Source organism: Camelus bactrianus, chromosome X (assembly GCF_048773025.1).
Source record: "Camelus bactrianus isolate YW-2024 breed Bactrian camel chromosome X, ASM4877302v1, whole genome shotgun sequence".
Lineage (NCBI taxonomy): Eukaryota > Metazoa > Chordata > Mammalia > Artiodactyla > Camelidae > Camelus > Camelus bactrianus.
This window is the reverse complement of record NC_133575.1, coordinates 82,617,431-82,629,921: the sequence shown is the minus strand read 5'-3', so window position 1 is coordinate 82,629,921 and position 12,491 is coordinate 82,617,431. Positions and strand designations below refer to the sequence as shown.

The following is a 12,491-nucleotide window of genomic DNA, read 5'->3' as shown; positions in this document are numbered from 1 at the left end:
ATGATGCCTTTTACTGAGTGCTATAAACTCATTCTTACTTCCTAGAAGATAGGAACTTGAGGTCTCACGCTGCAGTCATTGCCAGGAGTTCCACAGCTTTATCTTTAACGTCACAGTGCAGAGGATTTAAAAAAACACCTAGGGAGAATGAACTGAATAAGTGAGCAGCTGAATCAATTCTTGTTTGTTGTTGTTCTTTATTAATTAGCACTTGAAGAGCATCAGGTCCTCGGTAGATGCCATACAAAGCTTGGAATCAGACAAGGCTACCTGGCACTGAGGCTATATTTGTGGGGAAAACTAGATTTGGAAAGGATAGGACAATGGCCTGATAATACAGGAGACTGTATTTTATGTTTTGAGTCTGGCTTACAGCCAACAGCAGAAAGTATTCCCCAGGCAAGGTGCCTAACTGGTTTTCTGGATATTCTCCTCTTTGTGAGTCTTCAATAAATATTAAACCAACACGAGGTGGAGCCTGAGAAGGTCTTTTTCCTATTTCCTTGCCCAAAGAAAAGCAAACCCCAGTCTCTGGGTAGAAAGCGGCAGGGGAGAGGGGGCCCTGTTTCTATCAGCGGCCCTCATCCAATGCTTGGGCCCCTCCACATCCACAGGGTCCTGGCTAGCCTTTCGGTGGCAGGACTCTGGGCCAAGTGCAGGTTGGGAAACAGCTGCTCCGTCACAGGCAGGGAGGAGGGAAAGAAGTCAGGGGAAGCTTCTTTTCCTCCAGCTAGAGTACGAAGGAGATAGAAGGCGTGGCCGGAGAAAGGGGAGCAGGAGGGCAGGGGTGGGGTCGTGTGGCCGAAGGCTAGAGACAAACACCGGAGTAGAGCGGGAGAGGGAAGAGCGGGGCAAAGTAGGGAAAGAAGCCTCGTCCTCAGGACTGAAGCGGAGAGTAGGGCTGTGGCTCGAAAGGTGAGAGCAGACGCCGGCCTGGCCCGGCACAAGTCGGTTGTTTCAGGGCGGACAGGAGGAGACGCAAAGAGTAGAAGGCCATACCCGGCAAAGCCCCCAAAGCCAAGCTGGCCCAGCCACTCATCACTAGACGGGCCTGTCCATTCCCCCAAGAACTCAGCGAGGGCCGGCTAAGCGCCTACTGGGTGCTCGGTGTACACAGAAGGGCCCTGGAGAACCGGGTCGCAGGAGGCGGAGTCAGTCCAAACGGCTTCCCGGAGGAGGCAAATCCCGTAGAGCGTGGTGAAGGAAGGTGGCTCTGCACGCGGGCACGCTGGGCGAGTGCGGAATTGAAGGCAGGCCGGGGAGGAGGGGAAGGAGGCGGGGACTGCGCCCGGGGGAGGGAGGGGGAGGGCGAGGCGAAAAGCCGGAGGGTGGGAGGTGCGGAGGGTGGGAGCGGCGGGGGGAGCGAGGGAGGCCGGAGAGGGGCGGAGGGGAGGCGGGGTGGCCGCGGCCCCAGGGCGTGTTGGGTGGGGGGGCGCGGGGCCGAGCCGGACCGGAGCGGGGAGGCGGCGGCGGCGGCGGCGGCGAGGGGGAGGAGAGAGGGAGGGGAAGAAGGAGGAAGCGAGTGCGGCCGCTGCAGGGGGAGGAAGACGGGGAGGAGGAGCCCTGCGCGGCGGCCGCGGCGGCCGCCCGGGGAGTCGAGCGCTGGGGCGCGGGGAGCCGAGCTGACGCCCGAGCCGGGGCCGCGGGCCGAGCTGCCGGTGAGTGGAGCCTCGAGGGGCGCGGCGGCCCGTCCCCGGGGCCGGGCGGGAGGCGCGGGAAGATGCGGCGCCGGGGCGGAGGGAGGGGGCCGCCCGGAGCCCGGCCCCCGGCTGGCCCGGCCTCCCGCCCGCCTTCCCTCCCTCTCTCCCTCCCTCCCGGCTTCCTCCCGCAGCTACCCGCGCGAGGGGGGCAGGTCCCGGGCGGGCCGCGGGCTGGGGGAGGTGCTGCCCGGAGGGCGGGCGTCTGGGGCCGGGAGGTGGAGCTGGGGGCTAGGGGGTGTACCCGGGGGCGGGAGGCTGGACCGGGACGGATCTAAATTGGCTCGGAGGGGCCAGTCGGCGGCGAAGTTGTTCGCTGGGGGCAGAGACGGCCACGCGGTTGCAGGAGTAAGCGATCCCCCTGTGGCGAGTGCGTGAGACGAGGAATCCGGCGTCCCCGCCAGCCCCGTCGCCCTCCCCGCCCGCCCGTCCCCGCCAGCTCCCCGCCCGGCCTCCGCGTGTCCCCTCGCTGTCGCCCCCCGGTTCGCTCCCGCCGCGCTGCCGGGTCCCCTCGGCCCTCGCCCTGACCTTCCCGACCTCCGACTTCCCCTGACCCCTGCTTGTTTCGCCACTGCCCCTGTTCCCCTTTTCTTCCCTCGCTAGTTACCCCTCCCCACTTCGTAATTCCCGATGCAACTGCCTCTTTGAGACCTTTTTTTTTTTTTCCTCTCCTTCCTTTTAGATTGGCCAACGGCTCGTTTCCACCCTGCCTCGTTGGTGGCCACTGGAGAAGCGCGGGGGGCCCCCCAGACAGCCGTGGGGACAAGTTAGAGCCAGCACTTTGCCCCGGGCCTCGCGTGTAGCTTCCTGTCCCCTGCTCTAGGTGACCCGGTGTCTGGAGGGGGGTGCGGGTGCGGGGGTGTGCCCTCCGTACATGTTCCACCACCCGGGCCACCCTCTGGGCTTGTGTTCCATCTCGCTCTTGCTTCCTGCACGGTGGTCGAGGGGAACCACTTTGCATCATGTCCCGGTATAGCTACCAAAGTCTCCTGGACTGGCTCTATGGGGGCGTGGACCCCAGCTTTGCAGGCAATGGGGGCCCCGACTGTGCTGCCTTCCTCTCTTGGCAGCAGCGGCTGCTGGAAAGTGTGGTGGTCCTGACCCTGGCCCTGTTGGAGATCCTGGTGGCCCTGCGGCACATCCTGAGGCAGACGAAGGAGGACGGTAGGGGTGGCCGTGGCTGCCAGCCAGAGCAGGTGACCCAGCGGCCAGAGGAAGGCAAAGAGAGCCTGAGCAAGAATCTGCTCTTAGTAGCCCTGTGCCTGACCTTCGGGGTGGAGGTGGGCTTTAAGTTCGCCACCAAGACCGTCATCTACCTGCTCAACCCCTGTCACCTGGTCACCATGATGCATGTGAGTCCGTTGACTTTTTCCCCTTCCCCGGGGCAGCCTCAGCGATCAGAGTCATTTGTGTGCTCAGGACACTTGGCAGTGTAGAGCACCTCATCCCTGCGGGAAGTGGGACCCTTAAAAATGATTTTCCAACGAGTGGCTGTTTTTGTGTGGATTTCAGATTTGGCTTTCTTCTACCTTGGCACAGTGCGTCAGCCCCACAGTGGACGTGAGCCCTAGGAAAGACTGGCACTCAGGCCGGCAGCCCCTCCCCTCCCAGACCTGCCCTGGCCTTTCACAAGCTGGAAGTCCAGCCCCAGCCAGGTGGCCCTTTCTGAATATGGGGACCCTGGCCAGCCCTCCATTCACTCTGCCACAGTTAATTTCCCGGAAGCCTGGTGACATTCTTTCCTGGGGGTGGTCACATAAGGTCCCTGGTCTCTACGGTGCTGCTTTGGGGAAATACTTTTACAGGTTTCTCTTAATGACTCTTTCATTTGGGAATTTATGCTCTTAGGCTGAGGTGTCTGCCTTTGAGTTGCGAGGTACTGGAGCAGCATCAAGCTCCTACCAAGTGGCACTATGAAACACACCCCAGGCTGACTTGTGAACTTTCTCTGTCCATGATGAGAGGATATTTATTTTCTGCGAACCTTTCCATCTTCCTACTCTTATTCTGTCTCCCGAGGTCATGGTCCAGGGCCGCCCAGCGAGCTGATTTCTTTACCTCCCATTAGCGGTGCTAAGAAAAAGAAATGAGATTGAAAGGGAAAGTTGCCAGATACATAAAAATAATCTGGGTGAGGACCAAGAGGGAAACTGTCTTTCTGTACTCAGCCTGTGTGGAGAGATGTTCTAAAACTATAAAATCACGGAGGAGGAGGAAGAGGAGAAAGGGGGGAAAAATCTTTTTTAGGTTTCAGGCTTCGGAAAACCTGGCGTGTTTTATTCAGGGACAGTTTTGAAACTTGTCATTAGTATCTGTATTGCTTTTATATTTGTGGGTTATTCTCAGGAGACAACCCTGTGTGGGGGAGGAGGTTGAGATGCTTATCTCCATTTTACAGGCCCGGCTGGGCCCAGGGATGGGAGGTTGCCTGCCTGCAGCCAAAAGATGAATTAGCGTCTGAGTTTGAAAGCTAACCCACCCTCTTTGGGGTTGCAAGCTGTTTGCGGAATGGCAGGGCAGTCTCTGCGGGGATCAGCATGGCGCTGCCTACTTGTGGCTCAGATACTTGCTGGCTTTGTGTTTGAGGAACTCCTTTGATGGCAGGTTCCTGGCCTCAGTTTCCCAATCTGTAAAATGTGCTGAATGGCCACAAACTCCTTTCAGTCTTGTAGATGTAGCAAGGAGATGTGGATAGCTTTGGAATAAAGAAGCTCTTATCGATTGGATGGCTATAAGCATCCAGCAGGACTGGAGTGGGTGTTTTTTTTTTTTTTTTTTTTTTAAAGAGGGCTTCTTTGGAAGTGATGCCATTCACAGGAAGCCCAGGGCTCTCCCAGCTAGACCGTCTGTGTAAATTTGAGCCTGTCTTCTTTCTTTCTTTTTTTAATGAATGGGCTTTTTGTTAATGAAAGGAAACAACGCATCTCAGCCACTGCTGTGTGAGGCTCTCAGACAGGAGTGCTTTTTTAGGATGGCAGGTGGTGAGGGTCAGAGGGTGCCTCTTCAACAAGGGGTCTTGAGGCCTCTGACAACCACATATCTGGAAGGTCAACAAAGGACTAATTTCAGCCTGACTGGTGCTGCTGCTGGTGTGATGTCAAAGCTGGCAGTATCGTGGTTTTTAGTGGAAAGGTTTTTTTTAGAGGCTTTTAGAAGATTCTAGAGACTTCGTTCTGGCATTAATTAGTTGTGTGACTTTGGGGAAAGTACTTCTCCTGGGTCTCAGTTTTCCCATCTGCAAAATGGGGCAGAGTTGCAATTCCTAGCTCTTGACAGTCTATGTGTCCTGTGATTTTCTCCATAAGCAGTGGCCGGGGATGCCATGGAGAGCTATTCTAGAAATGCTTTTGGCTTCCTTGTCCAGGTCAGGTGACCTTGTTCATCTTTTCACCCTTGTTTATTATCTTTTGCTCCCTGTGTCTTCCTAGTAAAGTGAACCTGACCAGGGCACCCTTGGGGACACAGGTACATGATGTTGGCCCTTGGGTGTTTGGGGGACTAGGGTTCAGATTCCTGTCACCTGTGCTTTTTCTGTTGTCCTGTGCTTACCTTAAACACTGAAGCTAGAGGGTGGGGACAAAGAACAGAGTCATGCTGAGGACTTCTTGAGCCCCAGCACGATTGTACTGCTTTGCCCTTTACTCCAAAGTCAATGTTTTATGTCATTTAAATTGAAACTTCTGGCCTGGAGGAATCTAGCCTCTGAAGAGTCCAACATTCCGTACCTTACCTATGGCTCTTCCTGGGAAGCAGGGATGTCTGGATTTTTAAAAGTTACTGTGAGTTCTTAAAAGAAATTTTACAACAGATAGTTGGAAACAATTTTCTGATTTGGTTAAAGCAATGACTAATGATAGCAAGTATGGGTAATGATACTTTACATTGATCTGGCCCTTAACTGTTGGTAAGACACTTTGGCATTCATCATGTTAATTTAGGGTGGTGCTCGATAAGCTTGAGCCTGGAGAAAGAGATATTAAAGTGCTCCCCATGACTGTGTGTATTCCAAAGGGGATGTTGAGTACAAAGAAAAGCTTTGGCAGGTAAATTAGCTGAGTTCGGCTATGTTACGGCAGTCAATTCTGTGGCGTTCAGAGGTCCTGATAAGGAAAGGGAGACACTAGCCGAAATGAAAGGGGGAGCTTAGCAAAGACATTTCTGATGCCTGTCTCTCAACAGGATGACTCAATTAGGGCTTTATAGAAAGGCCTTGTTCCTCAGAGTCAGTTTAAGTTTCTAACAAGGCAGTATTGCTTTAGGCCAGGAAGTGGAAGAGTTGGAGGGAAATTGGTTGGTCTCCTTACTTGCCATGTTTCAGTCTGTAAAGGATTTATTCCCAAGGCCTTGTTACACAGACCCTTGTCATAGCCATGCTGCTCTGGGTGACGGCCAGCCTTAGAAGGAAGCATAAGGTAGGGCAGTTCTTGTGTCTGTGTTCTGTTCTGGATGAATATTCCTGCTGTTGGGTTTCTTTTTGGTCTCGTCTGATATCTCAAGGGTGCTGGCATCTGGGGGCCGATAGAGGTTTGTAGGATTGAAGCAGCACCGGCTCACGTCTGAGCTCAAGCGGGTGATGCTTGAGGGTTCTGGGATCAGCAAGCAGCAAGATTAACACACTGTTGTTAAACGCCTTGCTGAATATCAGCGGTGTTTACACATGACATCAACGAGTATTTGTTCAAGCCTGGCTAGTCCCCTTGTTCGAATTATTTTGGCAGGTATGGGTGACAGGGAATGAATTTACTGAGTGACTATGCTGTTTACCAGAAGAATCACCCAGCAAGTTAGTGGCAGAGGTGGCTTTAGAACCAAGCTACCACAGTGGGCTTTAGCAGGAAGAGATTCTTATAGCTGTTTAAGTCCCAAAATCTACAATTTTTCAGCAGAAGGGTTAAAATGTCAGACAGTTTGAATGGTTGCATCTGTAGAGACTGGTGGTCTCGAATTAGTGGCCTTTATCTCCTTTGCGTTCAGTTATACTGTATCTGTCTTAGGAACTTAACAAAAAGATCACATGTTGGGCGCCTTGTCTAATTGTCCACTTCTGGTTGGTTCCATATATGTCTGTGCCAACATCTCCTGATTGTGCGCTGAACTTAGTGGGACCCAACAGATGCCGTTTAACCCTCCTCGTCTGTGCGCATCAGGCAGGCAGGATCCTGGCTGGGCATTTGACAAGTAGCAATTGATGCTGTTGACTCTGGAGCCCCAGGCCTCTGGTTTTTAGCCTGTAATACCGAGTGAGCCCCATCCTTTTTGAAAGTCGCCATTGCTATTTTGTTTTTCTATCTTTACAATATATCAGGAGTCTGATTCCCACCAAATACGGCTAACCTGCTTTTGGCCCTGTTTATTTTCTTCTTTTTTCCCTCTTTGCTCAAAGTGTAGCATGGCACATGTTAAAACGGTCCTGAGCTTTTTGTGACACCTTTTGGAACTCACTGAGTATACACTGATCTGTTCTGTTTGCTCTGTGGTGAATTTGTTTTAGAGAAAACCTGATAGATTTGAGAATAGGCTTTTTGTCCCCCGCCTCCTTGACTTCAGACCAACCACACCTCCTCATCCCCATCTGTTGTCTGGAGCACTGATAACTGCTCCTGCTTGCGGTTGACGTTGGTGGGTAATGGGTACAATGAGGGATCCAGCCATCTGCTGACAGCTTATCAGATGGACTGTGTCCTATGTCATCAGTCCAGGGGGTCAAAGGGGATGATGTTTATATGGGCCTCAGCAGTGAGGCATGACATCCCTTTTTAGTTTGTTTTATTTTCCCAAGGACATTTGCAGAGAATTTTTCCATCTTTCACTGTTATAGTCTTTTGAGGGCATCCATTATAAAGAGAAGTGGTGTGGATGGGTGGATTAAACAACCCACAGAGAGCCCTGGGATTTAAAATTATGATGCCAGTTTTGCTAGGGAACCTGAGCAAATTATTAACCTTTTCCTGTCTCCATCTTCTCTCTGAAATGGGCCACATGGAAACAAAGCATTTTAATCTTCTGCATAACTCTGTGGTCACTTAAACAGAGAAGCTGGGCACAGCTGATTAGAGCTGGCAGATGACCAAGAGATTTTTACCTCTAACTCAGAAACTGGCAAACCTCAACTCCTTTTCACCTTTCTCGATAGCTGTTAGAGTCCATTCCTCTAATCATTTCTGTTGCTTTTCTCTGGCTCCACGCCCGTGCCTACATACCCGTCTTATGCACAGCCTATAAACCTGGACTCTGGGACTCTTAGAGGTACAGCCCACCCCTAGCAGAGAGGAAAGATTTCCTTCCCAGCCTTTCCTCCCGAGCACCTGTTAATACAACCCAGCATGGAGCTTGCTATTAAGGAACAGTATGTGGCTGGCTCCTACTCAGGGGGTGATCCACAGGCTCCCTGGATTTTTGTCCCTTTGCCATAGATGTGCCTCCTTCATTGCCGTCTTCGTAGGATTTGTCAAGGGTTCTTCCCCTCTGTAGATCTTCCTGAAGATTCTCCTCTGTGAAACTTTCCAGATGACCTTGACTTAACTCCCCAGTTATTCTACTCATTCCAGTAATGCCTTTTGTTCTCCTTTCCTGACCGTCTGAACGTTCCTCAGACTATTCCAGTAGTTTAACTGATACCTTTGTATACATGTAGGTAGTTCTGTGTTTGACTGCGTTGCTTATTTTTGCACGTTTGTTCATTCTTCATCGTCAGTGTGAACACTTTTCTTTAAGGAAAGGAGTAGTTTTTTTCCCCTCTGTAACTCCTTGCAGAGCTTAATACAATACCGTACATGCACATTCATTGTTTAATGTGCACCTGGATAATACTGTCTGACTGACTGACAGAGCTGACTTTTTTCTTCCCCTTATCCCCTCTGGTGTTTCTGCCTGTGTTCCCTTGAGGTTTAGTGGGCGCCTTTCCTAGGTCTCTTGTGCCTATTAAGAGAACCTCCTGTCTGTTTTTTGAAATAGCCAGAGGAGAGAGGTGGTTTCGCTTCCAGCTCACACATCTTTTTGTTGAATTTCCATCACAAAGAGCTGGTTATTAGGAAGAACAGCCCACTCTGCCCAAAGTATCTGCTCGCTTTCGTTGCAATGAGGAAATTATACTGTTGCATGTTGATCTTAAGTTCCTCGGTTAGAAATCTGGAAATGTCTACTTTCTTCTTTTCCTTCTTTAATATCAGACACATTAAAAAATATTAGGCTGGTGACTCACTTTCCATCTCTTTCTCCCCTTTTGTATTTTTCAATGGGTAGCTCATTGTCACCCTACCTCATTGAAATACCCTCTGCAAGGCTTCTCAACTTCTGGTCTTTCATATCTTTTTTTTTCTTTTCAAACTTTTTCAGCTTTGTGAGGTATGATTGACAAAGAAAATTGTAAGATATTTAAAGTGCACAACGCGATGATTTGATGTACGCATACATTGTGAAAGGACTCCCCCACCCCCATTGAGTTATTAGCACGTCCATGGTCTTTTGTTAAACTGAGAGCGCCTTCTGTGAGTAACTGGCTGAGGGGACCTGAAGAGACCCTGGCTGTGCAGCGCAGAGATTCTCCAGCTTTCTTTGTGAAAGATTCCCTTGGAAGCTTGTTCTAATGCAGATGCCTGGCTCTCTATTCAGGGAGTCTGAGTAAGTGTAGGGTCTATAGGGTGAGGACAAGAATCTGCATTTTTTTGGTGGGGGGTAGGTAATTAGGTTTATGTATTTATTTTTTGATGGCAGTACTGGGGATTGAACCCAGGACCTAGTGCATGATAAGCATGGACTCTGCCACTGACCTATACCCACCCTCCCAGGAATCTGCATTTATTATAAGCTCCCAAGTGACTCTGATGCCAGTGAGCATTAGACCCCACTTCGAGAGTCATTTCTCATGGCTGATGTGTGAAGCAGGAAGTTGGTTCCTGACTGGCATGAATCTGGGTGGCCTGTGGGCAGGGCATTTAGTCTTCTGGCAGCGCCTCAGTGTTTATGTCAGTGTTAGATAATGTGTTAGTTGAAGGTTGAGGGCCCTGAGTTATTGTGAGGTGGACTTGAAGGTAGCTTTAGAGTTCCAGTGGCTTGTTGGGTGCCTAGGAGTTGTGTCAGTGGAGGATTTCGGCCAGGTGTCCTTCATCACCTTCCAGTAGTTCTGCACTCCCTTCCCATGCTTCCAGTCTCTGAGATCTTTGGAAACTAATGGAAGGAAGTCTCGACACAGAGTTATTGCATGCTAACTCTCTGTTTGCAGGACTCTTATTTTATGTGGTCACAGGAATGTATTCATTCTTGCATGCATTCAGCAAACATTTATCCAAAGCCTACTGTACATCAAATGTTATGCCAGGCACTGGAGATTCAAAGATAAGTAAGAAACATTTTTGCCCTCCTATTGCTCACAGTTGAGTGAGACAGGCAAGAAGAAAGATCAACTAAATTACAACATGACATGTATGGTAACAAATTTGAACAAAGCAGAGAGGACAGCGGGTCTGTTTTTTCTTTTTTCCCTAGTGCAATGAAGGAAAGCTTCCTAAAAGAGGTGACATTGGACTCACGAGGGACACATATTAGCTCTTTGAGAGCAGGGGCCCTTGTTTGCCTTGTTTTCTATTCTAGTGCCTCTAACAGGGCCTGCCTCAGAGTAGGTGCTCAATGAACCCGTCTGTACAAATGAGTAGGGGTTTGCTGGGTATTGCAGGAAGGAAGGGGATTCTGGGCATAGGAAACAATACATGCGAAGGCACAGAATTGCTTCCTCTTTCACAGGAAAGCATCTCAACTATTACCTGGAGTGATTCGTGTATTATCATCGGGGTCAGGAATTTTTTCATATTTCTCCCTCGACACTGGCCTGTTGATAAGACAGCTTCATTTGCCCATGAATCCTTGATGGGGGTCTTGTGAGATAGAGAATCATGTTCTCTGTGCTGTCCCGAGGAGGGCCCACGCTGTCAGGAACAGACACACAGGATACTGATGAGAGCGAGCAGACATTAAATACAGGAAATGAGATAGCAGGCATCCCACTTGCCACCGGAAGATGGTTTTTAGTGCTCTTAGGATGATTGCTGCCCCCACTGAAGTCCGCAGCAGAACTGGTGAAATTTTTTTTTTTTAATCGAGGTAGTCAGTTTGCAATGTGTCAGTTTCTGGTGTACAGCCCAATTCCTCAGCCACACATTAACCACATATATTCACTTTCATACTCTATAGAACTGATGAAGTGGGATGCTGTCCTTCTACCTTTCTCTTTACTTCCTTTTTCCCTGCTTCCAAGTCTCTCCTCTGACCCACCCCATCCCGGTTTGCTTCTTTCCAGTGTACCCCAGGCCATATCCCCGAGGAGATCAGGAAGAAAGCAATTCCATTTAGGAGGTTCACACTGAAGTGTGAATGGCTCAGACTCAACTGGGGTAGAGGAGGGCAGGAATTTGTAAAAGGGCCTTGTAACCCTTACTTGCTCTCTGATTGGTGGGGTGTATCGCAATGTTTTTGAGCAAGTGGCCTTTCCCATGTTCCTTAGCCAGGTTTTGGACTCCCTCCTGCTCACATTCACCTGCCCAGAGAACTGGGGTTGTCAGTGTCTTGCTACACTGCTTGCAGACCCCCAGGGAGAGCCTCCCCCCAAGGTCCTTGGATGCAGCAGTGACATCCGAAGGCTCGGGGTGGACCCCTCCTCTTCTGGACACTGTCCTCTCTGTTGACTCGGCTTTTTCCCTGGGAAAGAGCTGCCAGCTGAACAGGGCATGGCTCATGCTCGGTCAGTGTGTGGTGTGTCATGGGACTCAGACCTGTTGCCGGCCCGAGATCCCGAAGGGGAGGGTTGGGGGAATTGCTCCCTTGGCCATGGTGCCTTCATAGGACCTGCTGGAGGAAATGCCAGAGGGAAGAAGGGTAGGACGTCTCGTCCTGGGCCTGGTGGTTCTGAGGAAAGGGACAAGATGGCAGGAGACAGGAGGTTAGAGAGGATTGGCCCGCCTGGCAGAAACAGTCCAAGCCATGTCCTGTGGGCAGCTGTTTAGGTGGGTAGAAGAGGGAGAGGTGAGATTTATCTAAAGGAGAAAGGAAGCATGAGCTCATTCTAATTCCATCCCGATGCCCCTAGTCTCCCCATCTCCACACATCAGTGGTGGTATAAACTCAGGGTGTATTTTGCCTGTGAATTGAATCGCCTTTGCCAATCGACCAGCTGTGTTTGCAGAGAGACTCTGCCTGTGCTCAGGCTGTTGCTAGCAAAGAGACATTTCATTCAGGTGCTGATTAAATAAGGCGCAGAGCCAGATTGCACATTAAGGCCCTTAACTACGGCTCTGGGAGCCCTGGGTAAACACTTATTAGATGTTCTGGGCAGAGTATTAGCAGAGGCTGCTGGACGTGAGGTGCTTTCTTCAGAAATCAGGTTGAGGGAAAAATGGCTAGGAGAGACTTCTAGAAAGAGTCTTGGTCCTCTTTACCCAGATTCATCTGCTAGACAGGCTTCCTCATTGGCATTTACTTGCGCAATTCTCCCTGGGACCCTGTAGGTTTGGATTGGGACACAGCAGGGAACCCAGCTGAGTTAAGTAGGGCAATAGAAATGCCTGCTTTTCCTAATGCAAGTTCAGCTTAGTGGATTGAATTTTGGACCGTATTTTCTGGGTTTGTATTTGAGCTCCATCACCATCTGACCCTAGGCATGTTACTTAACTGCTATGAACTTCAGTTTCACTCCTCTGTAAAATGGCAATAATAGTACCTACCTAATGGGACAATTGTAAGGATTAAATTAAATAATTTAAATCAAGCCTAATTTAGCAGAAGTTCTGGGTCATTGTCAGCATT

The 12,491-nt window shown here is 50.5% G+C and overlaps 1 protein-coding gene across 10 annotated transcripts in view; it reads left to right on the top strand.

Annotated features, from left to right (window-relative positions):
• The first annotated feature begins 792 nt into the window (after window positions 1-792).
• The window catches only part of TMEM164 (transmembrane protein 164), a 150,039-nt gene continuing 138,340 nt past the window's right edge, over window positions 793-12,491 (top strand). For 2 of the 10 annotated variants that reach the window (XM_074359385.1, XM_074359382.1), the window contains exons 1-2: window positions 1,929-2,067; window positions 2,380-3,049. In XM_074359385.1, the coding sequence (XP_074215486.1) occupies window positions 2,660-3,049 (390 nt within the window). In that variant the 5' untranslated portion in view covers window positions 1,929-2,067; window positions 2,380-2,659. Of the gene's footprint in view, window positions 916-1,503; window positions 1,659-1,865; window positions 2,068-2,379; window positions 3,050-12,491 lie in introns of those variants that run through there. The other 8 variants (XM_010963666.3, XM_074359384.1, XM_074359386.1 and 5 more) reach the window with 8 other exon arrangements.